The sequence below is a fragment of the Gopherus flavomarginatus genome, chromosome 20, assembly GCF_025201925.1.
Source record: "Gopherus flavomarginatus isolate rGopFla2 chromosome 20, rGopFla2.mat.asm, whole genome shotgun sequence".
Lineage (NCBI taxonomy): Eukaryota > Metazoa > Chordata > Testudines > Testudinidae > Gopherus > Gopherus flavomarginatus.
This window is the reverse complement of record NC_066636.1, coordinates 25657357-25683723: the sequence shown is the minus strand read 5'-3', so window position 1 is coordinate 25683723 and position 26367 is coordinate 25657357. Positions and strand designations below refer to the sequence as shown.

At 42.2% G+C, this 26367-nt stretch overlaps 1 protein-coding gene, 1 long non-coding RNA gene and 1 other non-coding gene across 15 annotated transcripts in view; 2 read left to right on the top strand and 1 right to left on the bottom strand.

The window, feature by feature from the left end:
- Positions 1–26367, bottom strand: part of LOC127037932 (uncharacterized) — a 39808-nt gene that overhangs the window by 12015 nt on the left and 1426 nt on the right. For 6 of the 11 annotated variants that reach the window (XR_007770514.1, XR_007770512.1, XR_007770516.1 and 3 more), the window contains exon 1: positions 4039–4116. The exons of 1 other annotated variant lie outside the window; for it this stretch is intronic. This is a non-coding gene — a long non-coding RNA (uncharacterized LOC127037932). Of the gene's footprint in view, positions 1–243; positions 348–4013; positions 4123–26367 lie in introns of those variants that run through there. 4 more of the 11 variants (XR_007770517.1, XR_007770513.1, XR_007770515.1 and 1 more) reach the window with 4 other exon arrangements.
- On the top strand, positions 4142–24815 carry KHDC4 (KH domain containing 4, pre-mRNA splicing factor). 3 transcript variants are annotated; one of them, XM_050930068.1, is made up of 14 exons: positions 4142–4278; positions 4495–4735; positions 7955–8083; positions 9228–9307; positions 10564–10616; positions 15930–16093; positions 16421–16632; positions 17369–17429; positions 18654–18711; positions 18961–19214; positions 19768–19923; positions 21286–21398; positions 22240–22331; positions 23353–24815. In XM_050930068.1, exons 1-14 carry the CDS (start codon positions 4142–4144, stop codon positions 23550–23552), a joined length of 1950 nt encoding a protein of 649 aa, XP_050786025.1. In that variant the 3' UTR covers positions 23553–24815. The 3 variants fall into 3 exon arrangements, with proteins under 3 accessions (XP_050786025.1, XP_050786026.1, XP_050786027.1); XM_050930069.1 differs by having other exon boundaries at positions 4173–4278; positions 7961–8083; XM_050930070.1 differs by lacking the exon at positions 23353–24815 and having other exon boundaries at positions 4173–4278; positions 21314–21398; positions 22240–22329.
- On the top strand, positions 16197–16324 carry LOC127038488 (small Cajal body-specific RNA 4). The gene has a single exon (XR_007770669.1). It is a non-coding gene; the product is annotated as a small Cajal body-specific RNA 4 (non-coding RNA).

The window sequence follows — 26367 nt, the reverse complement described above, 5'->3', positions numbered from 1 at the left end:
AACCCAAGAGAGAAACCAACAGGACTCCACTGGCCATCACATACAGTCCCCAGCTAAAACCTCTTCAATGCATCATCAGGGACCTACAACCCATCCTGGACAATGATCCCACACTTTCACAGGTCTTGGGTGGCAGGCCAGTCCTCGCCCACAGGCAACCTGCCAACCTGAAACATATTCTCACCAGTAACTGCACACCGCACCATAGTAACTCTAGCTCAGGAACCAATCCATGCAACAAACCTCGATGCCAACTCTGCCCACATATCTACACCAGCGACACCATCACAGGACCTAACCAGATCAGCCACACCATCACTGGTTCATTCACCTGCACATCCACCAATGTAATATATGCCATCATATGCCAGCAATGCCCCTCAGCTATGTACATCGGCCAAACTGGACAGTCGCTACGGAAAAGGATAAACGGACACAAATCAGATATTAAGAATGGCAATATACAAAAACCTGTAGGAGAACACTATAACCTCCCTGGCCACACTATAGCAGACCTTAAGGTGGCCATCCTGCAGCAAAAAAACTTCAGGACCAGACTTCAAAGAGAAACTGCTGAGCTTCAGTTCATCTGCAAATTTGACACCATCAGTTTAGGATTAAACAAAGACTGTGAATGGCTTGCCAATTACAGAACCAGTTTCTCCTCCCTTGGTTTTCACACCTCAACTGATAGAACAGGGCCTCATCCTCCTTGATTGAACTACCTCATTATCTCTAGCTTGCCTGCATATATATACACCTGCCCCTGGAGATTTCCACTACATGCATCTGACGAAGTGGGTATTCACCCACGAAAGCTCATGCTCCAAAATGTCTGTTAGTCTATAAGGTGCCACAGGACTCTTTGCTGCTTTTACAGATCCAGACTAACACGGCTACCCCTCTGATACTTGAAACCATAGGGTGGGGCGCCCTACCCATAGGAACCCTAACCCTATCTCCAAGAGCCCTACCCTTAGGAACCCTGACTCTAGGGCGGGAAGCCCTACCCATAGGAGCCCTAACCCTAGATCCAAGTGCCCTACCCATAGGAACCCTAGCCCTAAACCCTAACCTAAACCAAACCCTATCCCTAACCCCAACCCTACCCCTAACCCTCACCCTAACCTTAACCCCTAAACCTAACCCCAACCCCCCCTAACCCTACCCCCACCCCTGACCCTAAACCCAACCCTGACCCCTGACCCTAACCCCAACCCTAGACCCTGACCCTAAACCCTACCCTAACCCCCACCTTTGACCCCTGACCCTCACGCTGACCCTTAACCCAACCCTAACCCCAACCCCCTGACCCAACCCTAACCATACCCCTAAACCTAACAACCCTAATCCTAACCCCTAACCCTAACAACTCTAACTCCTAACCCGAACCCGACCCTAAACCCTAACTGCTAACCCCTGACCCCAACCCTTAACCCACCCTCACCCTAACCACCCTCACCCCTTACCGTAACCCTCACCCTAACCCCTCACCCTAATGCCCCCCCACCCTCACCTCTAACCTGTAACCCCTCAGCCTCACCCCCACCCCTAAGGCCAACTCTTATCCCGTACCCTCACCCTAACCTCAATCCTAACTCCCACCCTAACCCTAACCCCTCACCCTAACCCCTAACCTCATCCCCACCCTCTAACCACAACCCTAACCCAACCGTCTCCCTAAGATAACCCTAACCCTACCTTGACCCTCCCCCTCCACCTAACCCTCTAACCCTCCCCTAACCTCACCCTGATCCTAACCTCCCCGAACCCTAACCCCAACCCTGAACCCAATCTCTAACAATTCTAACCCTAACCCAACCCTTACCCCAACCCTCACCGACTCCTAACCCCTAACTTTAACCCCAACACTAACTCTGTAACCCTAACCCTACCCTCACCCCTGACCCCTTCCCTCACCCTACCCCTAAACCCTACCCCAACCCAAAACCGCACTCACCCTAAACCTAACCCCTACCCTAGCCTACCCTATCCCTAAGCCCTTACCCCTACCCTCACCCTGACCCTAACCCTAAACCCTAACCCATAACCCCCACCCTCACTTCAACCAAACCCTAGCCCTAACCTAACCCTAACCCTTCTGGGAGCAGTTATTGCCTTCTTGGAGCGGTGATTGACTTTGGGGGGGCCGTGATTGACTTCTGGGAGGACTTCTCATGGCCATGGTCATCTTCTGGCCGCTGTGTTTGACTTCTGCAGGCTATGATTTCCTTGGGGAATGGCTTGTTTTTCTTTGGGATTCATGATTGCTTTCTTGGGGCTGTGATTGCCTTTTGAGGGCAGTGTTTGCCTTTTTAGGTCAATGATTGCCATCTGGGAGTGGTGATTGCCTTTGGGGGGGCATGATTGCCTTTGGAGAGTCGTGATTGGTTTCTGAGGGCTGTGATTGCCTTCTGAAGCCTGTGTTTGACTTCTGGGTTCCGTGATTCCCTTTGGGGAGCAATGATTGCCTTCAGGGAGTTGTGATCACCTTTTGGGAGCCGTGATTACCTGATGGGGGCCACGGTTCCATTCTGAGAGCTGTGTCTGACTTCTGAGGGGGTCGATTGGCTTATCGAGGGGGCATTTTTGCCTTCTCAGTGGGCCACGATAGGCTTTGGGAGGGCATAATAGGTTTCTGGGTGTTGTGTTTGCTGTCTGGGGCCATGATTGCCTTCAAAGTGCCATGATTGCCTTCTGGGGACTGTGATTGTCTTCTGAGAGCCATGTTTGCCTTCAAGGGTCTGTGACTACCTTGTGGGGCTAGGATTGCCTTGGGGAAAGGGGCGGGGTTGTCTCCTGGGTGCTGTTTGCCTTCTGGGGATCGCATCCTTTGTGTTACAGCTTCTTGCTGCAGGCTACTCTAACTAGCAGTCACTGATTATAGGCAGAAAGGAGGCTCAGGGACAATAACTCACCACCTCGTACCGCTCTGCAGCAGCTACTGGCGATCTAATCTTGAGGGTATGGCTACACTTACAGCTGAACAGCACTGGGAGTTACAGCTGTTTTCCTACAGCTGTGTAGGGAAAGCGCTGCAGTGTGGCCACATTGACAGCTACCAGCACTGCAGTGTGGCCACATTTGCAGCGCTGTAGGGACTGGTGCATTATGGGCAGCTATCCCAGCGTTCAAGTGGCTGCAAAGTGCTTTTCTAAAGAGGGCGGTTGGGTGGAGTGGAGTGTGACAGGGAGCATGGGGGAGACAGAGAGAGTGGATTTTTGGAGCTGACACTGTGTCAGCTCCCTGCCTTGCAAGTTCTAAGGACTGGAAGATACACAGCACCAACCTTCAATCATTTTAAAAGTTTCGACCCCTTCCCCCACCCCTCTTATTCACTAAATGCAAATAGCCTTCAGACTAGATAAGCAGCTGCTCCAAAACAGACTCCGCTTGCCCTCCCGCCGTGTTGCTTCTCTCCTGAAGCAAACACTATCAAGCTGTGAACATTCCAAAGGAATTCCCCTGCCTGCCTCTGCTCAAGCAAATGGGCTGTGTTTGTTTTTTAGATTAGCAGCTCCTGGAGTTCACAACAAAACAGCAGAGTGGTTGAACAGGCATTCTGGAATACCTCCAAATACCTCGGAAGCCAATTACAGCGCTTTTAGTGGCCACACTGGCAGAGCAGCGCTGCAATCGTTATACCCGAGGCAGAGCAGGAGTACAGCCAGCGCTGCAGCCAGGGAGTTGCAGCGCTGTATGTGCCTTGCAAGTGTGGACGGTAAGTTGCAGGGCTGTAAACCCACCAACAGTGCTGCAACTCTCCAGTGTAGCCATGGCCTAAAAATATGCCGACCACCTTTTCCGCCCCGGCACAAGGCTGTGCTATAGCGCCCCTCGATTTCGTCCTACAGAACTGCTAGCCCCCCACCCCGGCTCTCTCTCTCAGCTCTGCGGAGAACGAGCCACGATCCGCCTCAATCTTCCAAATCGGAGATGCAAATTTGATATTTTAAACCCATTGCTGCCCTGCCACTTCCTAGTCTTGCCGTGAACAGGGACCGAAACACTACGGGACCGGAGCGGTACGCTAATCACCAACATCCTACTGGGCACAGTGACCGGAAGTCGCCTTGGTACCGTCAGTGACTGGATTCCTGTGGAATCGGACACCGGAAGTCGTTTAAACCGTGCGGTCGCTATGACAACGGCCGGAAATTGCCTCCATATTCCGGAGCTGGCGGAAATGACGAAGGGGTTGGAGCGGAGGTGTCTGAGCCGGGTCGGAGCCATGTCAGCGGGGAGTACAGGGCAGCGAGATTCCGGGGCCGCTGGCGGGTGAGCCGGGAGCCAGGACTCGAGAGTCTGATTCTGGTTGGTTGGTGGGTGGGGGTTTGGAGTCCGCATTTCGACGCGGGGGTCCGGGCCGAGGACGGTCGCTGCGGCTTGGGGTGGGGAATGCTGGTGGGGGGAAAACGGTTGGAGACTTCGGTGGGAAGTGTGAGCGGTGTCGGAGCTGAGATGAGATGAAGCTGGGCGTGTTTTGTTTTCCAGGCGCCGCAGTAAGTGGGACCAGCCCGGTCCGTCTCCTGCGCTTTTCATTCTCCCTGATACGGCCCCACTGCCTGGCCGCCCTTTCCAGAGCAGCGGAGATGGCGTCTCCGGTGTGCCGGGTTCCGAGAGCTCTGCGGCCCCCTCAGGGGCTCTGGATGCAGCTGCTGCTGTGGCAGCGAAAATCAATGCGATGCTAATGGCTAAAGGAAAACTGAAACCAACAGCGAACACTACAGACAAAGTGAGTGAGTGGCAGGGTAGGGGGTTGTGGCCTCCTCTCTTTATGTATGCTGTAATACATGAATATACTTTGCTACCTAAATACCTAGTGTCTAAGGTTTGAGTTAAAGGCACAGTCCAGTGAACTGCAAAAGATTTCAGATATTTTGTCAATTTTCTGAAAAGAGTAGATGATTTAAATATAATGGAAAATTAATAATTGAACAGGAAGCTCCATTTTGGGACTTGAATAATACAAAATTCAAGAGAAAGACCCCACTTTGTATTCAGAAGACATTAGAAACTTAGATGCTACAGTTATTGAGAGATCAGTTCTACAACTCTCCTCAAGAAAAAAAGTTTAACTCGATTTAATAATATTTTGAACTTATAGTCTCTTCAAAGTACTCTATGCATGTTAATTCTTCGATACTATAAAAAACACATGGTTAACTTTAAAATAAGTAGCCTTTTTGAGCCCACACAGCTCACATGGTTAAAATTAGCCATGGTTTCAGTGGCATGTGCAGGGCCTTAGTTAAGGAATCCTGGCAAGAAGTTTTCCATGCAGATGCAAAAAGAGAGATACAACATAAGTAACTTGCTTAAAAATTCACATAGGGTACACTTATGCTGCATCTGAAGGTGTAATTTCCAATTAAAGTAGACATACACGCACTAGTTTTGTTAGACAATTGAGCAGGCTGACCCATCGGCGGATTGAGTAGATGGGTTTCTTTATTGCAGCGCTTCTTCTCCTCAATCCAATTTTTGAGTAAGCACTGAATTAGTTATGGCACACTTTTTTTAAGATAGTATGTAAATATCTACATTTACTGCAACACCCCCAAAACCCTTATTGAGTAATATGAATGCCTATACAATGAATATTAATAGCTATATACTGAATATAATTATCCCAGCCCTGATTACTGTTTTCAGTATTCGCATATTCTACAAATAATTTTTACTTTGAAGATACATTGTTTTTTGCAGTAATTGTAGAGACATGTTCCCTTAATCAGCAGTTCATAGGGGAGGGAGGAAGGGATAGTGACCCCAAGCTTGTTTATGTAGCTGGGAAAGGAAGGGATGGGAAGATAACACTGCTTTACACAAAGAGTATCTTTTAGATCCGCACATTCTTTATGCAACTGCAATGCTTGTTAATCCTGAACGAGGAGAAGGGAAGGGAGAGGGGTAGCACTTTATTTATCAAAGGAAGAGACTGTGCCTTCCTTCCTAATACCATGCTAGCAGTTACCCAGTAGTCCTTATTTTGTCAGTCTTTATTCACTGAGTAAAAATATTGAAATGATGGAAAGTTTATCTAAAACTTGCTTTGAAAATCTATTTTATGGGCTTATGTAGTAAACATTTCTGTAAGATCTCCTTGCTCCCAGGAATCTTCAGAATTTTGCTAACTGGTGAAATTGAAACCATTAGTTGATGAGTTTAACCTCCTATGAAACAACCACAGAACCTCATTCTCTGTTGTTTCATGATACGGGCTCCAACATGAGGATCTGAAGTTTTTGGCCTCAGTAGGGTGTTGCACCTCCTGGAAAGAAACACGGGAAGGAATTTTAATTTGAAGCAGTCTTCAAAAGCACCATGGAAGGAGTGCGTGAAGTGTGTCCACTCTTCGGATGTTTTTGAGTATTGTAAACTGTATTGCAGGGGTTCTCCAACTGGGGGTTGGGACCCCTCAGGGGGTCGTGATGTTATTACCTGGGGGGTCGCAAACTGTCATCCTCTACCCCCAACCCCGCCTTGCCTTCAGCATTTATAATGGTGTTTAATATATAAAAGGTGTTTTAATTTATTAAAATTAATTTAATGTCGCACTCAGAGGAATGCTATGTGAAAGGGGTCACCGGCATAAAAGTTTGAGAACCACTGGTGTATTAAAACTTCTGATGTTTCCTAATTTACTTTGTTTACGTAAACATCAATGGTACCATGTTTTCACTGTTAGGTCCCCCCCCTCAATTGTCTTTTCTCAAGACATAAGATACCCAATATTTTTAATCTTTCCTCATAAGTCGTTTTTTTCTAAACCTTTCATCATTTTTGTTGCTTTCTTCAGGATTCTCTCTAGTTTGTCCATATCGTCTTAAGGTGTGGTGCCCAAAACTGGACACAGTATGCTCACCAGTGCCAAGCAGAGCGTAACAGTTACCTGTGTCCTACGTATGATGCTCCTGTTAATACATCCCAAAACTATATTAGCATCAGATTATTGGTTTATAATTAATTTATAATGCATTATATCCCCAAATCCTTTTCTGCAGTACTACTGCCTAGCCAGTTCTTCCCCATTTTCTATTTGTGCATTTAATTTTTCCATCCTAAATCTAGGAAATTGCACTTGTTGTTGTTGAATTTCATCTTGTTAATTTCAGGCTAGCTCTCCAATTTATGGGAGAGGGATAGCTTGGTAGTTTGAGCTTTGGCCTGCTAAACCCAGGGTTGTGAGTTCAGTCCTTGACAGGGCCACTTTTAGATCTGGGGTAAAATCAGTCCTTGGTCCTGCTAGTGAAGGCAGAGGCCTGGACTCAATGACCTTTCAGGGTCCCTTCCAGTTCTATGAGATAGGTATATCTCCATATTTTTTTTTATTATTTTTATCAAGATCATTTTGAATTCTAATCCTGTCCTCCAAAGTGATTGTAACCTCCTCCAGCTATACCTCTTTGTGCCTCTTATCATGATTATTTGTTTAATTGTAGTCTCTAGAAACTATAACTGAGATCAGGGCCCCATTTTGTTATGCACTGTACGAACACATAGTAAAGGACAATCCCAGCTTGGAAGAGTTTACAGTTTACACTAAATGTGAAAGAAATTTTTATTTCCAATTTACACACGGGGAGTTGAGGCAACTAGAAATTGTGTCTTGTTCAAAGACTCACAGGAATCCAGTTCCTTAGCCACAAAGATCTTCCTTTCTCAGGTTCTCTGTCTGTAAAATGGAAATACTAATATCCATCTCAGAAGTGTTGTGAAGGATTGATCAGTTGGTATTTATACAAGATGTTTGAAGATGTGGAGAGCTAGGTAAGTAATGAATACTGGATATAACTAATAACTTTATTTTCTTGTTTGTAAAGCAAATGAGTTGAGGGATAGAAAGACAACATTGTTATTTGTGTTAAAGGGCCCTTCAGGTCAATTTGTCCTATTATACAGTGAAACTGAGTATTGCCATGTATCAAAGTTTTGTAACGGTCTGTTGAAGCTACAGGCCCCAGGGAAAGGTCCGGCTACAAGCAAAAGTAAAGATGACCTTGTAGTAGCAGAAGTGGAAATCAATGATGTGCCCCTCACATGCAGAAACCTGTTGACAAGAGGACAAACTCAGGATGAGGTGTGTAAAGAAGCTGCATCTAATTCTTTGGCTTTCAACTGTTTTTAAAGTTTAAAAGGATTAATGTTCATTGATTCAGGGAAGGTTCCTTGCAAAAGTGTTTGGGTTGTGGGTACGGAGAGAGCAGGGGTCTGTAAGCCACGTTGTAACTTACTGGCCAGAGTGACTAGATTCTGAATTTGAAACTATGCAATACAATAGTGAAATATGTGACTGCTTGTAAAAATATTCAAAGTAATTTACGTAGACATCATACTGAGACATGGTAGACTGTGGCTGGAGCAACATTCAGCTCTCCCATGAGTTAGTTTTAATGTTCCAGTTTGAGGAATCCATGTTGTTAGAGTTGAACAACTGGATTAGAACGCTTATCTTCTAGGGACTAATCAAATCAATCTTACTTATGATGTTAGAATAGAAATGCCTTCTGTTCCAGATGGTCTTATTTATCTTGGGTATGACTTTAATTACTCGCATAGCTGGAACATTTGTAAATATATTGGATTTTCCTGATTTTTTTGTTCTCTTGCCTGTAAAGGCAACACCTCTGCACAGTCTTTGTAGAAATATAGGAATTGCCATACTGGATCAGACCACTGGTCCATCTATTGTAGACTTCTGGCTGTGGCTAGTATCAGATGCTTCAAATAAAGATGTAAGAAACAAAGTGAAAGAAATTGCCCCTGAAAGAAGTGTCTTGCTAATGCCCATTAGTGAGAGGTTAGCTTATATCCTGAAGCCAGAGAATTTGTAGTCCTCTTTTTGTTTTTAAAGAAACCCCTGTAATTTGGTACCACAAATAAACAAAAGTCCCTTTTTCAGCTTTAAATATGTTCTCTTTCGATGTAATTTAATGTTGTCTTTTATAATTAAAGGTAAACTGAAGTGCCCAATGTAACTTTTTTGTGTAGTCTTTATAATCTCTCTATCAGATAACATCTCTAAAATCAACACTTTATATTGTTCCAGCAAATTTTTCTTAAGCAAGTAGGTTTTCTCTGGCTTTTCCAAATTAATAAAGGTCCGTCATTACTTTTCTGCTATTTTCCATGTCTTGTCCACAACTCAACAGCAGTTATTTTACAATCATCCTCCAATTCAGGTAGGGCTTCACTCATAATTGGTTTTTTTTTAATGTCTGTAGATAAGTCGTCTGAGTGGAGCAGCTGTCTCTACTCGAGGGAGGTTCATGACCATGGAGGAGAAAGCAAAATTAGGACCTGGGTTTGTAGTTCTTTTAAATTATTTGTCATCATGGTTGGATACTCATGTGGATATATGTAGTTACCCTCAAAGATTCTCTGTTATGTAGCAGGGTAAGTCAATATTGTGGTTATTATGAAGGCTTTTATCAGGCTGAAACACTGATTGCATGACTAGCTGTGTTTGTACAGCACCTAGCACTGTGAGATCCTGGCCCATGACTCGGGCTCTTAATCACTATGACAGTGCAAATACTAAATAACTGTGTTAATAGTTGAACTAATATGAAATCAAAACTGCTTTTAGCTCCTACTGGGAACTTTAGTACCTGTGAAGGTTTATCTCTCTCATCAAATATTTCAGTGTATAGTATTATGAGCATTTCAAGAATAACTTATTTACATTGAGACTAGGAATTCTTGCTTTGAGATTCAAGTGAAACTTTAAATTAGTAGTTTATCAAAATGCTATTGATGGAATTACAGCATGATGTCAATTTTGAGGTACATTTTCCTTACATAACCAGCTCAAGGATAGGTGCCTTCATGAACGCTACCAGGGTGGTTTCCTTTTTCAGATCCGTAAATGCATATTTAATATTTTGCTACACTATTAAATAGCATGTGTGTGGGAGATGTTATGTGCTTCGTTATGGAACTCTGGATTATGGCTTGCATGCTGTTAAGAGTGAAATCCTGGCTCCAGGTCAACGGGAGTTTTGCCATTGGCTTCAGTAGAGCCAAGATGTCACTCCTAGTGAGGAGCCCACTGGTGTGGAGATTGCCACCTCTTGGGCTGGTAGGCCTGTCACAGTAAAAGTCTGGGAGATGACAGCATGCTAATATATGCAAACCAGAAAGTAAAACTGACAAAACTTGGGCAATTGAACCAGATGAGTGAAATCCAAAGAGTAAATGCAGTGTAAATGATGAAAAGTAATTGTATTTTTCAAGTTCCTGGTTCTAATAATCTAGGGAGTCTTCATTCATTCAAATAAGGAACTTCTGAATTTTTTTATGTAGACTATATGCCTTTGCCTATCAAGGGTCATGAAATCTAAATGAAAAATACGTAATTAAGAAATACTCAGTTACTTTTACTTATACTTTCTTAGGCAGCTGATCTCTGCTTTGCTGCCATTTCTCTCAGAATTAAGCAGGGATTGTTATTCTTATACTTATTAAGGAAAAGTATGTAGCATAGTGGAATTGGGATGAATTCATTACTGGATGGTGATGTCAGTGCTTCCATAGACTGTTTTGGTTTTCTTTTATTAGGGATCGGCCTTTGTATCTCCATGTCCAGGGTCAGACACGGGAGCTAGTTGATAGTAAGTAATACATAGTTTTGTGTCCCTGTACTATTGTTTTTTTTTGTTACTTTGATATATATTTTTATTATGAGCTGTAAATCATCTGGGAGAAGGTAACAGTTCATGCACTAATGGTAAATCCCTTGTTGGTTGAAAAGTCAGAAGCATCTTCCATTGCATCCTACAAGTCATCAGACTAAGGCTGTAATAGACCACAAGGTGTGACTTGTTGAGCTCAGGTGCAGCCCCACCATCAAAAGGAATAATCTGCCATCTGTCCCCAGGTGAGACACAGCAAGAACTGGCATGGTGGGGCATAGGTGGAGAGGCCCCCTCTCTGGTCATGTATATTCAGATCTAAGGTTATGCACCTACATTTAAACCGCTGCAGCGGCACAGCTTCAATACTATAACTGCGCCTCTGTAGTACTTCAGTGTAGATGCTGGCTATGCCAATGGGAGGGGTTGTCCCATTGGTGAGGGTAATCCACCTCCCTGAGAGGTGTAGCTAGGGCCTGGTCTACGCTGTGCGTTTATACCGAATTTAGCAGCATTAAACTGATTTAACCCTGCACTCGTCCACACAACGAGGCCCTTTATATCGATATAAAGGGCTCTTTAAACCGGTTTCTGTACTTCTCTCCGACGAGAGGAGTAGCGCTGAAATCGGTATTGCCATGTCAGATTAGGGTTAGTGTGGCCGGAAATCGACGGTATTGGCCTCCGAGCGGTATGCCACAGTGCACCGTTGTGACTGCTCTGGAAAGCAATCTGAACTCGGATGCACTGGCCAGGTAGACAGGAAAAGCCCTGCGAACTTTTGAATTTCATTTCCTGTTTGCCCAGCATGGAGCTCTAATCAGCACGGGTGGCCATGCAGTCCCAAATCCAAAAAGAACTCCAGCATGGACCGTACGGGAGATACTGGATCTGATCACTGTATGGGGAGACAAATCTGTTCTATCAGAGCTCCGTTACAGATGACGAAATGAGAGAGCATTTGAAAAAATCTCCAGGCTATGATAGACAGAGGCCACAGCAGGGACTCAGCACAGTGCTGCATGACAAGCCTAACGGAAAACCAAAGAATCAAATGGGCGCTCATGGAGGGAGGGAGGGGGGACTGACGACTCCAGCTATCCCACAGTCCCCGCAGTCTCCAAAAAGCATGTGCATTCTTGGCTGAGCTCCCAATGCCTGTAGGGTCAAAAACATTGTCCCGGGTGGTTCAGGGTATAGCTCATCAATTTACCACCCCTCCCCTCCATGAAAGAAAAGGGAAAAAAAGTTATTTCTTGCCATTTTTCAATGTCACCGTATGTCTACTGCATGCTGCTGGTAGACGCGGTGCTGTGGCACTGGACAGCAGCATCCCCTCCCCTTCCTGATGGCAGACGGGAAAAAATGGTGGAAAACCGTCATCATCCCATGAGTGCTCCTGGCTGGCCTCGGTGAGGTCGGCCGGGGGCGCCTGGGTAAAAATGGGAATGACTCCCTGTCATTCCTGGCAGGTGGTGCAAAATGCTGGGTAACCTCCTCATCATAGCAGCTGGAGCCTGAGCTCCATCAGCCCTCTCTCCCCCCCCCGCATCCCCTTCGTGTCTAAAGAAAAGATTCTGTACTCCCTGGACTATCATAGCAGCTGGAGGTTGCCTCCCCCTCATTTTATCTCGCTAAAAAGTCAGTGTTTCTTATTCCTGCATTCTTTATTACTTCATCACACAAATGGAGGGACACTGCCACGGTATCCCAGGAAGGGTGTGGGAGGAGGGAAGCAACGGGTGGGGTTGTTGCAGGGGCACCCCTTAGAATGTTATGCAGCTCATCATTTCTGCAAGATCTCTGGGGCTGTGACCTGGAGCGGCTGTACTCTCTGGCTCTCTAGTAGACTTGCCCCATATTCTAGGCAGGGCTGACTCTATTTTTAGACAAAACATAAAGAAGGGAATGACCCGGGGAGTCATTCCCATTTTTTGTCCATGTGCCCCCGGCCGACCTCAGCGAGGCCAGCCAGGAGCACCCATGACAGCAGCAGACAGTACAAAATGATTGATAACCGTCATCTCATCACCAATTTACAATGGCAGACGGTGCAGTAGGGATGGTAACCATCTCTGCTACCTTGCAAAGGCAAATGAATGCTGCTGTGTAGCATTGCAATACCGCCTCTGTCAGCAGCATCCAGTACACATATGGTGACAGTGACAAAAGGCAAAACAGGCTCCATGGTCGCCATGCTATGGCGTCTGCCAGGGCAATCCGGGGAAAAAGGGCATGAAATGATTGTCTGCCATTGCTTTCACGGAGGAAGGATTGAGTGATGACATTTACCCAGAAGCACCCGCGACACTGTTTTGGCACCATCATGCATTGGGATCTCAACCCAGAATTCCAGTGGGCGGGGGAGACTGCGGGAACTATGGGATAGCTACGGGATAGCTACTCACAGTGCAACGCTCCGGAAATCGACGCTAGCCTCGGTACATGGACATACGCCGCTGAATTAATGTGCTTAGTGTGGCCGCGTGCACTCTACTTTATACAATCTGTTTTACAAAACCGGTTTATGTAAAATCGGAATAATCCCGTAGTGTAGACATACCCCAAGTTGATGGAAGAATTTTTCCATAGACCTAGCACTGCCTACACCAGGGGTTAGGTCAGCATGGCTACATCTCTGAGGTGTGGATTTTTCACACCCCTTGGACACAGCTATGCCAGTGTAAACCAGCCCTCTGTTGTTACAAAAGGTGAGTTTTGAAATAAAGAGGCTAGATTGCATAGCCCACCAAGACATATTTTAAAAAAACAAAGGAATAAGTGGAGTTGTTCAACTTCCCATCTGCTCTTCTTGTCAGTTCACTTTCCCAGTTTACCTCCTTTACACTACTTGCAGCCCTCATATGCCAAATCTTTCCTGTAATGTACAGATTTGTCAATGTATGCAGATTTCAATTATGTAATTTCTACATACAAATATTTTAAAATAATGGTTAATATAGGTCACCCAACTGCATAGATTATCCTAAACATTACTTGCAATCTGACAGAGAGACCACAGTTCTGTCCAGAACACGTTGGGTCCCCATATTGGGAATTCTGTTGGCACAGGGACAGCATAGGTCATCACATCCTGTCCCCCTTTGCAGGCCCCATCATAATGGAACACTGGAATATTGCTGGATCACTTTGTGTGAGGATATTTTGGGCTGAGGAGCAGATTCGTAGGTAGCTGTGAGGGTAACAGCTGTAGGTTAGAACAGCAGTTGTGGGCCATGCCAGTCCCTGGACCAGACCTGAATTCAGCAGTTGCAAAGATGGGGTAAAGTGACCTTTGCTCCTCTGTTTGTTGGATGCACCTGGGCAATATCTGTCTCCATATCAACCATATTTATTTGTTCTATGTTTATCTCTATATTAGTTATTAATGCATAATGTGGCTTGCATTTACATTGTTTGTGATTCTGTACATCATTTTTATCTATATTTGTAAATGAGCTATGGTGATTTTTTGCATCTGGAACTATAGACTCCCTTAACATGAGCTTTTAGTATTTTTACATTTTAATTTCAAGTATTTTGATTTTGCTCACTTTGAAATTCTGAACTAGTATTCTGTCTCCAAGCATATTGATAGCAAAATTCCACCCAGAATCTAGGATACACAAATGAGCTGGAACGAGAGCTATTAAGTTCTAATGTTTTTACCAGAATGTAATGTTCACATGGCTCCCCAGTATAAACAAGTCTTTTATTTTAGCCTATTTTGAGAAACAAAAATAGGATTGAAAAATAGGAAACTATTTTAAAAAAAATCATAAAGGTTGAGAATTCACAAGTAAAAGACTTTCACTGCAGTGTAACGGGTAGTGTTAAGGAGGAGGCCCATGTACTCTTCATATTAGAGACTGGAAAGTGTTGCTGTGGAATTTTTTTTAAACTGTTTTTAGGATTTCTAATCAATGGGTGGGGTGCTTCCTGTTTTGTTTCTCACAGGTAATGATGGTCCCTGAGAGCATTTGTAATTTTACTTGTTTAAGTATTAAATTAATAATTGACTAAAGTCAGTTGGGAATGGTTAACTTAGTGGAGAAAGAATGATTTGTTTGAATCCCAGGAATGATGTGATCTTAAGCTCCATGTGAAAGGTACTCGTATTCATGATGAAAAACAGCACTAAAAATGCCTTTGTTCTTTTAAAAATCTATAATCTGATCTTTTAGATAATGAAAATTAAGAAAATTGTTCTCTCCTGAGTGAAGTCACTTCCCCAAGTTTCATCTGGTGAAAAATTGTTAGCAAAAAATAAAATAAAAAACCCCTAACATTTACTAGATAGATGTTTGCCCTTATTTCCATTATAATTGTATCAGTAAGAGTGATTCTCTTCTGTTAAGGATTAAATGAAATCAGTAAAATCCTCAAGATGACTTAGTTTTCAGTCGTCTAAATGTGTGTGGAGTAGTGGGAACATGATATAAATGATATTTAATATAACAATAATGTGAGGATGTGGTAAATTAAGTGATCCAGGAGTAGAATTACAATACAGTGACTGTGTAGACAAAAAAAAACATTTTTTTCTCAGTTGCCTTAGTTTGCTTTTGGTCAGGTATCTTGGCCACATGTCCTTTTAGCACTCCGAAGTTAGCATGTGTATAATACTAGTATAAATGTAGAGTATTTTTTTCTGTGTAAACTGACTGGAATGCCAGGGCTGTATTTTGTTTAGTACCTTGTCACTTTAAGGCAGGGGTCAGCAACCTTTCAGAAGTGGTGTGCCAAGTCTTCATTTATTCAGTCTAATTTAAGGTTTCACGTGCCAGTAATACATTTAAACATTTTTAGAAGGTTTCTTTCTATAAGTCTGTAATATATAACTAAACTATTGTATGTAAAGTAAATACCTTTTTTTTTAAAATGTTTAAGAAGCTTCATTTAAAATTAAATTAAAATGCAGAGCCCCCCATGGACTGGTGGCCAGGACCTGGGCAGTGTGAGTTCCACTGAAAATCAGCTTGCGTGCCGCCTTTGGCACGCATGCCATAAGTTGCCTACCCCTGCTTTGAGGGTTGGAACTCTGCTGAAAAGGTCAGAATGTAACAGATCCAGGGAATGGGGTATGATTGCAGCAGTTTATTGCTTCTGGAAGACTTTCCACTACTGAGTTGTTAATATCAGGCAAGCCAGTAATGCAGATATTATTTACAGGAAGAGCAGTGTTCTGGTTTGAGTAGTTCAATCAAAGGAAAGTATGAAGAACCCGAAGATCTAGTCATTTGATAGCGTGCTTTTCCTGAAATTAAAGTAGTATTATGTTATACCCAACAGGAGCTGTAAACCGAATTAAAGAAATAATTACTAATGGAGTAGTGAAAGCTGCCACTGGTTCCAGTCCAACTTTCAATGGAGCTACAGTTACTGTTTATCACCAGCCTGCTCCCATTGCCCAGCTGTCTCCCACTGTTGGCCAGAAGCCTCCATTCCAATCAGGGGTATGTAATGCATACCTGTGATTCTTGTGGTATTTTATGCTCATATTGTAAGATTTACCCATTTATACATTTGTCTTTTTAAAGTCTTTTATTCACTGTGATAACTGGAGGACTAACAAGGTGGAGTCTGTGAAGTGGGGCTCTGCTGATACCATCCTCCTAGAGGAAGGGGACGGAGAGAGCAGTCCTACTTACAGAAGAGCAGAGGACTCACTGTATCATCCAACATTTAAACTTCCTCCTACAGAAGTCAGAATAATTAACCTTTGAAAATGAGTTGTAAACTTTATTCATGGAATGATTAGCTGTCTACTGTTATGTTTGCAGATGCATTATGTTCAAGACAAATTATTTGTTGGTCTGGAACATGCTGTACCTACATTTAATGTGAAGGAAAAGGTGGAAGGGCCTGGATGCTCCTACTTACAACACATTCAAATTGAGACTGGTGCCAAGGTTTTCCTACGTGGGAAAGGCTCAGGCTGCATAGAGCCAGCTTCAGGCAGAGAAGCCTTTGAACCTATGTACATCTACATAAGGTATGGGTACCTTTAAGAAGCCATGCAATCTAAAGTTATTCTGAATGTAATTTCAGGTTATGCTGAAAGCATAGAAATATCTTCATCTGACAGCTGAGTAAGCTTGATTAAAAGTCTCTAATGTAGCAACTGCTTTTCTTAAGAGGTAAAATTGCATCAAGTTTAATCTTAACTTACTGCTTTGCACAAGAACACGGTACAATGTAGTTCTGGTTAGATTTGTTTAGAAAGAGATGTTATGCCCCTGTTTAAATCTTTCATAAAACACTATTATATCTCTAGACTCTAAGCACCTTCAAATTGTTATTGAGAGCAGAAGATGGGCTACAGGAAGAATGTAGTATTTTCCTTTTAATGTAGCTACCAGTGTCTTATGAATGGTAGAATTTAAAATGAAAACACAATGTCCTTCTTCCAGTCAGGTTACTGACCTCTGTAGTACTTCTTGCAGCAGCTGAGCCTCTTTGAACTTTCATTTTAAAAGGAAGTGGGGGCACATTTACTTTCTAAATAACAGTAAAAGTTCAGAGGTCTGGATGTGCTGTTGAGCAGACAAGCAGTTGATTACCTATGTGAAGGGACAGGGAAAAGGCCTGGTACTACGCTATCAATGGAGGAAGTAAAGAGGAGGAAGCACCCAAGTCTAGTCATAAAATTCAGCCATAATAGAGCAAGACCACTAATGTACTTTTTTCAAGTTCCTGACTCTCTTTTTTTTTTTTTTTTTTCCCTCCAGTCATCCGAAACCAGAAGGTCTGGCAGCTGCCAAAAAGCTGTGTGAGAATTTATTACAAACTGTAAGTGACTTTTCATGGCAGTTTATTCACAGAAATATGAGATTTCGGGGTCCCTTTTAGCTCTGCTATGCCTCAGTGTTGTAACTGCTTTTTTTATGCTCTCAGCAAAACTTTTCATAAGCTTTGACATGCTGGTGGTGGTATGTCTCAAGGACACAACTGGCTTTGAGTAGGGGCGTGTGCAAGAGGAGGCAAATGGGCACGGGCCTTCCCTGTAATCAACGGGGGATTCAGATCTCTTCCTGCTTCTGCCCTGTGGCAGGGAAAGTGAGAGAGCTCCCCTCTCCCCACAGCAGCCCCAGGAGAGTGGAACTCCTTCCACCCCAGGGCTGCAGCTGGGAGAGCGGAACTTCTCTAGCCCCAGGCTCTCCCTGCCACAGCCCCAGGGCTGAAGGCGTTCCCTCTCCCAGCTGAAGCCCCTGGGAAGAAGAGCTCTCTCACTGTTCCCCACCGCAGCCCAGGAACAGGAGGAGTTCTGTGGAGGAGTTCTGTGTCCCCCACCAGTGCCCTCCCCAAAAGCAGTAAAATTTACATTTCTGCACAGACCATTGGGAGGGATATTAAATTACTTTCAGAACACACTTGCATTAAGGAACCTTGAATATATGCAAATATCTCTTAAGCAGGAAACTTAAATTAATCAGGGTGCATACCTCCTACAGAGACCCTAGTGTTTCTCATGATTGTTGTGCCATTCTTACCATACTTTTTTGAGAGTTTCAGAAGACGCAATCTATTGCAACATAACATTGTCCAATGCTAGTTCATGTTTTGCTCATATTCAGATGTATGTAGAATCCACTTCTTATCTCTTTCTCTGTTATGGTGTTAGGATATAGTGCATAAAAATAGCTCAATCTAGTGGGCCAAATTCTTCGTTGTACTATCAGTGTTCAAATATGGGCTCCTCATGGTCTTTTGGACATTCTAAAGTGAACTAAGAATAAAAATACTTCAGAATGCCCTAACTAACCTTTAGTGACTCCAGCAATACATCTCTGGTAGAAATCTGTCATGCTCACATGCCATACCAGTGACTTAGCTTTGTCCTTTTCCTTTTATTGCTTGGATCATTATCATTACTGTGCTTTTGGTAGAACCTAGAGTCAGGGCCACATTGTGCTAGTGGCTGGATAAATATGTAGTAAGAAATTTTCTTTGCCCCAAAGAGCTAGTCTGACATGGTATACATTTATTTGCTAATCTATTAATGTCTTTTTGAAGGTTCATGCTGAATACTCCCGATTTGTGAATCAAATAACCACTGCAGTACCTTTAGCAGGTATGTGTTAGTATCTTTGACTTTTGCAAGTTACCTTGTTTCTGTGAGCAGTATTTACACTTACATATCTATCAGTCAGAGGGTATTGGGCAACAGTCTTATTTTTCCCTGTTAATTTTGAGTCTTCCCCTCATTTATCTTCAGTGAACAACAGCTAACTTTCTTTACCTTTCCTTGTCAATTAAATGGATTTTCTTAGATTCTGCAGCTGATTTAGAAGTAATTGTTGTTTTTTTTCTGCCCCACCAGGTTTCACACAAACTGCTGCTATAAATAGCATACCTCCTCAGCCATCATACTATCCATCCAATGGCTACCAGTCCGGTTACCCTGTTGTTCCTCCTCCTCAGCAGCCAGTTCAACCACCTTATGGAGTACCAGGCATAGTACCACCTGCAGTGCCACTGGCACCTGGAGTGTTAACAGCATTACCCACAGGAGTACCACCTGTGCCCACACAATATCCAATTTCACAAGTACAACCTCCAGCTAGCACCGGCCAGGTAGGGAAAGGGATGCGTTACTTGGCCTAAAGTTCTTGGCTAACAAGTTTCTGCCTCTGCTAACTGAGAAATCTTTATAGTAACTCGAAGACTCAATATGTCTTCTTCAGAATATGCTTGTATAAAATACTTCTGCTATTTTGTTGGGTCTCTTCGAGTCAAATACTGCTACAATCACCTAAGAGATGACAACTCCATGCATAGCATGTATCCATTAGTCAGGCAGAAATTTCTTGAATTCCTATTATCTGTGTTAATGTTGGAAATAATTTTAATTACCACAGGCATTGTCACAAATTGCACCACAGTTACACTGGTAGAGCAGATTTGAATAGCTATCACTTTAAGATAGCTTTCCACAACTTCGCTACTTAGTGGGCCTTTAAACTAAATACAGTTTTTAAATTATCTGCCTTTTTAGTGCTTATAAGGAGAAATTAGTGAAATGTATTTTATTCCTTTGTGTAAACTTTATTCAGTTTAAACCATTATCTTTGTTAGCATGTAAGAATCTGATAGTATACTATCTGTTTTAATTTTTTGTGGTCACTAGAGTCCGCTGAGTGGGCCTTTTCTTCCTGCTGCCTCAGTAAAAACAACCTTGCCGACTGCTACACTGCCACAAGTCCAACCACAGCCTCAGGGCCAAAAGAGGCGCTTCACTGAGGAGCTACCAGATGAGAGAGAGTCAGGACTGCTGGGATACCAGGTGCAATAAAATAAGCAATTTTAGTGCCTGCCTCCAGTTCCCTTCCCTACGAAGAGACTTTGCTGTAAATTGGTCATTCTTAATGTAGTTTGAGTTGTTTCATGACTCTGATCTAAGACCTTTAGGAGATGCTAGTGAATTATTAAATAGACTTTTAAAGGTAATCATGAGTGGTGAAGATGAGACTTCACACTTCTGTTCTTTGGAACAGATGCACTATTTGCATCTAATGCCTCCCATTTCTTTCAGACAAAAATTAAATAATTCTTTCCTTTTCACTGTCTTCCATAATGAAAAGCAATTGTTGCTTTTGTTGTGAGAAAAAGTATATTGATTGCTTCCAGAATCTTCTATTCAGGTTTTTCGTAATTAGGAGGATTACAGTAAGACTAGACTTAATTTTTTTTGTTTGAGATAGCATGAGGCATAAAGTCATGATAAAAATCTTACTCCATACAGCCATATTTAATTTAATAAAAATTAAATTTTTATTAAATTAAAATTTATTAAAATTATTAAATTTATTAAAATTTACCACTGTTCCTCAGACACTTCCGTGTGTAAGGGTAGTTTCCACCATGGAAAAGTGCCTTCTCATGCCTGAAGTATTTTCCTGAGTCCAAATTGTCCCTGATAAAATTTAACCAAACTTGCATTTAAAAGGCTGTTTTGTCAGAAAACATTTTAAAAATTACTCAGGATCAGAATCTCAAATGGCAGATATGTTTGCACCCGCAAATGTATGTGAGGTGAAAATTGGTGTTTCAAGTAGCATTTTTGTTTTTGCCTATGAAGGAAGTAGATAGTTGTCCGACTGCTTAATGGCTGTACAATGAAGCACTGTTGGAAAGATGAGCTAGATGATGTGTAAAGTCTCTTCTACCTCACACTTGGTCCCAGATTTTTAAAAGTATTTAGGCATTGCGGTGCTCAGTGTTGCAATGTCTTACTGGTTCAGGAGGCTAAATTTAATTTTCAAAAGGGATTAAAGCACTTTAAGAGTCTGAATACCTTTAAAACTCTGGGCTTTCGACACTGGTTACAGTAGACACTGTGGTTACAGATGCAATACAAAATGCTTTGTGACAATTCATAGATGTTTATATACATAAGTTACTTTGTTCAGGATACTGTAGGAAAAAGCATTTTGAATAACTACATTAGAGAGCTGTAGATATTTCCTGATCTCTTATGTATAGTGCAGTCACAAAAATATTAGACCCAGAAAATTGGAAATATTAAATCCAGTCTGTAGTTTACAATATGCTCCGAAAGGTTGGTCTTCCTGACATTTTCATTAAGGAGATGTAGCTTATATCATAGTCGTAGATTTGCTAATGCCATGTGTTTTTCTGCTCATAGCATGGACCCATTCATATGACTAATTTAGGTACAGGCTTCTCCAGTCAGAGTGAAATCGATGGGGCAGGATCGAAGCCAGCAGGTTCCTCAGGAAAGGAGAGAGAGAGGGACAGGTAAATGTTGTGCTTAACTAAAGTACGAAACGATTACAGTCATATATGTTAATCCTAAAGAAAAGCTGAACTTCTAAATCAGTGTTTCTCAACTGGTGGACTGTGACCCACACAGCAGTCACAAAAGCCAATCAGAAGGGTTGTGAGGCACTGAATTTTCTTACTATCTAAAGAAGATCTTGGTTCCCACTCCCTGCACACCCTTACCTTCAAGGTTAAGTATTCTCTGTCAACATCTTGAAACACTCACAAATTATGTAGGCTTCTCACTGAGATGTTTAGTAAATGTGAAGGCGTTGCAATCTATTTTTTTTTAACTTCAAAAAAGGAATTTCCAATTCAAAGAGGTTGAGAAATAATGTTCTAGATCTTATTTGATGTCATGAAAAAATACATCTGGGATATTAGTAAAGTTTTAAAAACTCTCAAATCTGCTTTAGAACTAAGTGAATAACTTTCTTGGGTATTTTGAAATATAAATGATCAGATTATCAAATTATTTGGAAACTTAATCATGGTGAGCTATCCATGAGATGGCCCATCTACTTAGTTTGTTGTTATGCTTGATGGGGAAAATATCATGCAAGCAGGATGTTTCCTTTAAATCATAAAACAATGTTAATTTGTTTCTGTTAGATCTTTAGCAAGATGTTAGAATTTACTCCAATCCCATGTTGTATAATTTTAAATCCTCCCTCTCTCTCTCTCCTCTTTAAATCCCTCCTAAACCAATGCTTTATATTGCTTAATTATTGAATAATTAAATTAATCAAATAGGTCAATAGTTATTTAAAAAATTACTAAATTATTTAATAATTAAAGAATACTTTTATTAAAACAGGCAGTTGATGCCTCCACCAGCTTTTCCAGTGACCGGAATGAAAACAGAATCGGAAGAAAGAAATGGATCGGGGTCCTTATTGGGCAGCCATGGTGAGCACAATGGACAAAACAAATTCATATGCGAAAGCAAGCTTGACTTGCAAGGTACTGATATAATGTTGACTTTGGCAAATAGTGAAACGCCCAATCAATCGTGGGCTGTCCTTGGGATTGCAGCTCTAAGTGAGAGGATGGGCATGTTCCACTGGCTTTAAACCTGTGCATTTCTTACATAGATTTGAACTGTCAACACATGAGATATCTAGTTTTCTGAGAGCTAAGGTAAATAATTGAGTGTTAGAAAAACCTTGGGAACTGTGATATGTTTAACTCCTATTTTGAAAGAAAGAGGAAGGCCTCTTTAATTTTGATAATCGGCCCAGGCACAGCTCATAACAATTGCTTTGTAACACTGGTATATCACATAGTTTTACATTACCATCAGGCTCAAATTGTATAGCTCAGTATATTAAGCCAGTCGTTAACATAAGCCATGTGTCTAGTAGACATTCGCCCAAAGTGGTCCACAACTAACAGAAATCCTTAGTGGATTCCATCTTTTCATAGGATTCTGTAGCATCAAATATTTGCTACTTGAGACAACATTTTAAATCCCTGTACTTGTAAATACCTTGAAAATTGCACATTTCCTTGTATCAAAGAGCTGCAGACACAGTATATTAGTTTTAACCTCAGTTTTTCTCCAGTATTGATGCCAGAGTTTGCCATTGTATTAGACTTCTTATGATTAAATTTGGACTTTTCTTTACATATTTATCTCTTAACGGTGAAATTGCAGTCACTTAAACTCATTTGCTAACTTTGCCTTTTTTTTTGTGTTTCTTTTTTCTTTCTCTGCTCTCTTACATGGTTCTGATGGATCACATGTGCCGTTGCTGGTGCTGTTTCGTGTGACATCCGACCTTGGATGACCATTGACCCTGTGACCTCAAAATGGTGTCCAACTAACAATTTATAATTAACGTCTTTTTTTATTAATTAACCTGTTTGGGGTATTATCTTTTTCTTCCTTCTCGGGGGTGGGAGATGTTTGTTTTTTTTTTTCCTCTAGATCACCCAGCTAAAAAGATGAAAACTGCTGAAAAGGGATTTGGATTGGTGTCTTATACTGGAGATTCATCAGATGAAGAAGAGGAACATGGTGGCCATAAAAATGCAAGTACTTTTTCACAGGGATGGAGTTTGGGATACCAGTATCCTTCCTCACAGCAACGAGCTAAACAACAGATGCCATTTTGGATGGCACCATAGAAGCTGCAGAACAGTTTTTGTACCCTCAGTTACACCTTTTTTCTCTAGCAATAATGCATGTATATTACAAAATGAACTTTGCGAATGTACATTGTTCTTACCTTTGCAGAAGCTGCTAAGGGTGCACTATTCCCTTTTGAAAGGGGTTCTATAATATTTTTACAATCCATATTTCTGCAGTGAATTTGTCATCTATGAAAAGTTATTTGAAATCACAAACTCAGTGCAGCACGGACTTTTTATACAGTGAGGGAATGTGCTCACAAAACAAGAACAGGGAGGTATGTTGCTCCCCCTGCATTTTCCATGTGCCCTGGATAGCTTCAGAAATGGAGACAGCCAGCCAGGCTGACTTAAGTACAGATTTTGTGTGTTTATTTTAAGTAATTTTCCTTTTGTCAACCTGTTTTGAGTTAGTGGTGACAACAGATGTCCTCAATGTTTTGACTTTCACCAGAGAAAGGAAAATCTATGCATTACACAATTAATTTTTAAGATCATGTTTCCTTAAATTCCTAATTTTATTTACTTTAAGCAGCTCCCATGTGTGTTTCTCCCCTCTCTCTCCCCCTCCTTTTAATTCCAAAATGCAATTTTAGTAACTCAGAATAACTTTTGGTTCTAGGCAAATTTCTTGGAGTGTGTGGGGGGGGAATTGTAGGTTTCCCCCATAATTCTGTTTTGGATGGATTTGGCTTACTACTAATACTTGGACATACTTGGTATATCAGTGGTATGTACACTCTAACCACCTTCAGCTGGTCCATGTGATACTACTTGTCAGATTGGTGTCAGTCTGTCATTAATTTCTGAGTCTGATTCCACCAGTTTTGTTTTATGACTGTTGCACAAACCAGGATGCTATATTTCTTTGTTAATCTCCAAAGACCTGATTGCAAGCACTGCTATTACACTGAAGCACAGAAGCGGAACCTCTGAATTAATTGTGGATTGTTTACAGTGACTGGAACTGCAAAGGGGCCTTTCTTATCATGGCAAGCTGTTGCCAAAAGATTACTCTTTTGTATTCATAACATTGATGTGTGAATCCACTAATGTGTGGTGGGACACAGTGTAAATGGAGGTGCGGGTCTGCATTTGAAACATGAGTAATAGTTTGAAGTATTGTAATAAGTGTAACTTTTACACATTTTGACTACCTTGCAGGCTGGCTGGCTTTGTATAAACTTATTCTCTGGTTTCCTACATGTTGTAAATAATTATAGAAACATAATTTCCTTATAAATAAATATACAAATATTCCTTTTGCTTCCATCTTTTTTTCTTCAGCTCTATCAGATAATTTTCTTGGGTACAGCACATTCACCTGGGGTGGGAATGGTGACAGCCTCTGTCTATCCCTTAATTTGGTGTTTTAACAGACACAGACTTTGGTGAAATATTCTTTCTAAGAAAAGGTTTTAAAACCTTAACCGTTTTTAATGGGACACAACTTGAAAATCACTTTTCTGTCTGAGTATCAGAAGGTAGCCGTGTTAGTCTGGATCTGTAAAAGCAGCAAAGAATCCTGTGGCACCTTATAGACTAACAGACGTTTTGGAGCATGAGCTTTCGTGGGTGAATACCCACTTCCTCAGATGCATGTAATGGAAATATCCAGGGGCAGGTATATATATGTGTGCTAGCAAGCAAGCTAGAGATAACGAGGTCAGTTCAATCAGGGAGGATGAGGCCCTGTTCTAGCAGTTGAGGTGTGAAAACCAAGAGAGGAGAAACTGGTTCTGTAATTGGCAAGCCATTCACAGTCTTTGTTCAATCCTGAGCTGATGGTGTCAAATTTGCAGATGAACTGAAGCTCAGCAGTTTCTCTTTGAAGTCTGGTCCTGAAGTTTTTTTGCTGCAGGATGGCCACCTTAAGGTCTGCTATAGTGTGGCCAGGGAGGTTGAAGTGCTCTCCTACAGGTTTTTGTATATTGCCATTCCTAATGTCTGATTTGTGTCCATTTATCCTTTTCCGTAGAGACTGTCCAGTTTGGCCGATGTACATAGCAGAGGGGCATTGCTGGCATATGATGGCGTATATTACATTGGTGGATGTGCAGGTGAATGAACCAGTGATGGTGTGGCTGATCTGGTTAGGTCCTGTGATGGTGTCGCTGGTGTAGATATGTGGGCAGAGTTGGCATCGAGGTTTGTTGCATGGATTGGTTCCTGAGCTAGAGTTATTATGGTGTGGTGTGCAGTTACTGGTGAGAATATGTTTCAGGTTGGCAGGTTGTCTGTGGGCAAGGATTGGCCTGCCACCCAAGGCCTGTGAAAGTGTGGGATCATTATCCAGGATGGGTTGTAGATCCTTGATGATGCGTTGGAGGGGTTTTAGCTGGGGGCTGTATGTGATGGCCAGTGGAGTCCTGTTGGTTTCTCTCTTGGGTTTGTCTTGCAGTAGGAGGCTTCTGGGTACACGTCTGGCTCTGTTGATCTGTTTCCTTATTTCCTCGTGCGGGTATTGTAGTTTTGAGAATGCTTGATGGAGATTTTGTAGGTGTTGGTCTCTGTCTGAGGGGTTAGAGCAGATGCGGTTGTACCTCAGTGCTTGGCTGTAGACAATGGATCGTGTGATGTGCCCGGGATGGAAGCTGGAGGCATGAAGGTAGGCATAGCGGTCGGTGGGTTTTCGATATAGGGTGGTGTTAATGTGACCATCACTTATTTGCACTTGTATTCCATCTGTGTGTGGGATGTTTGTGTAGAGAGCCTCTACATCCATGGTGGCTAGGATGGTGTTTTCTGGGAGGTCACCAATGCATTGTAGTTTCCTCAGGAAATCAGTGGTGTCACGGAGATAGCTGGGAGT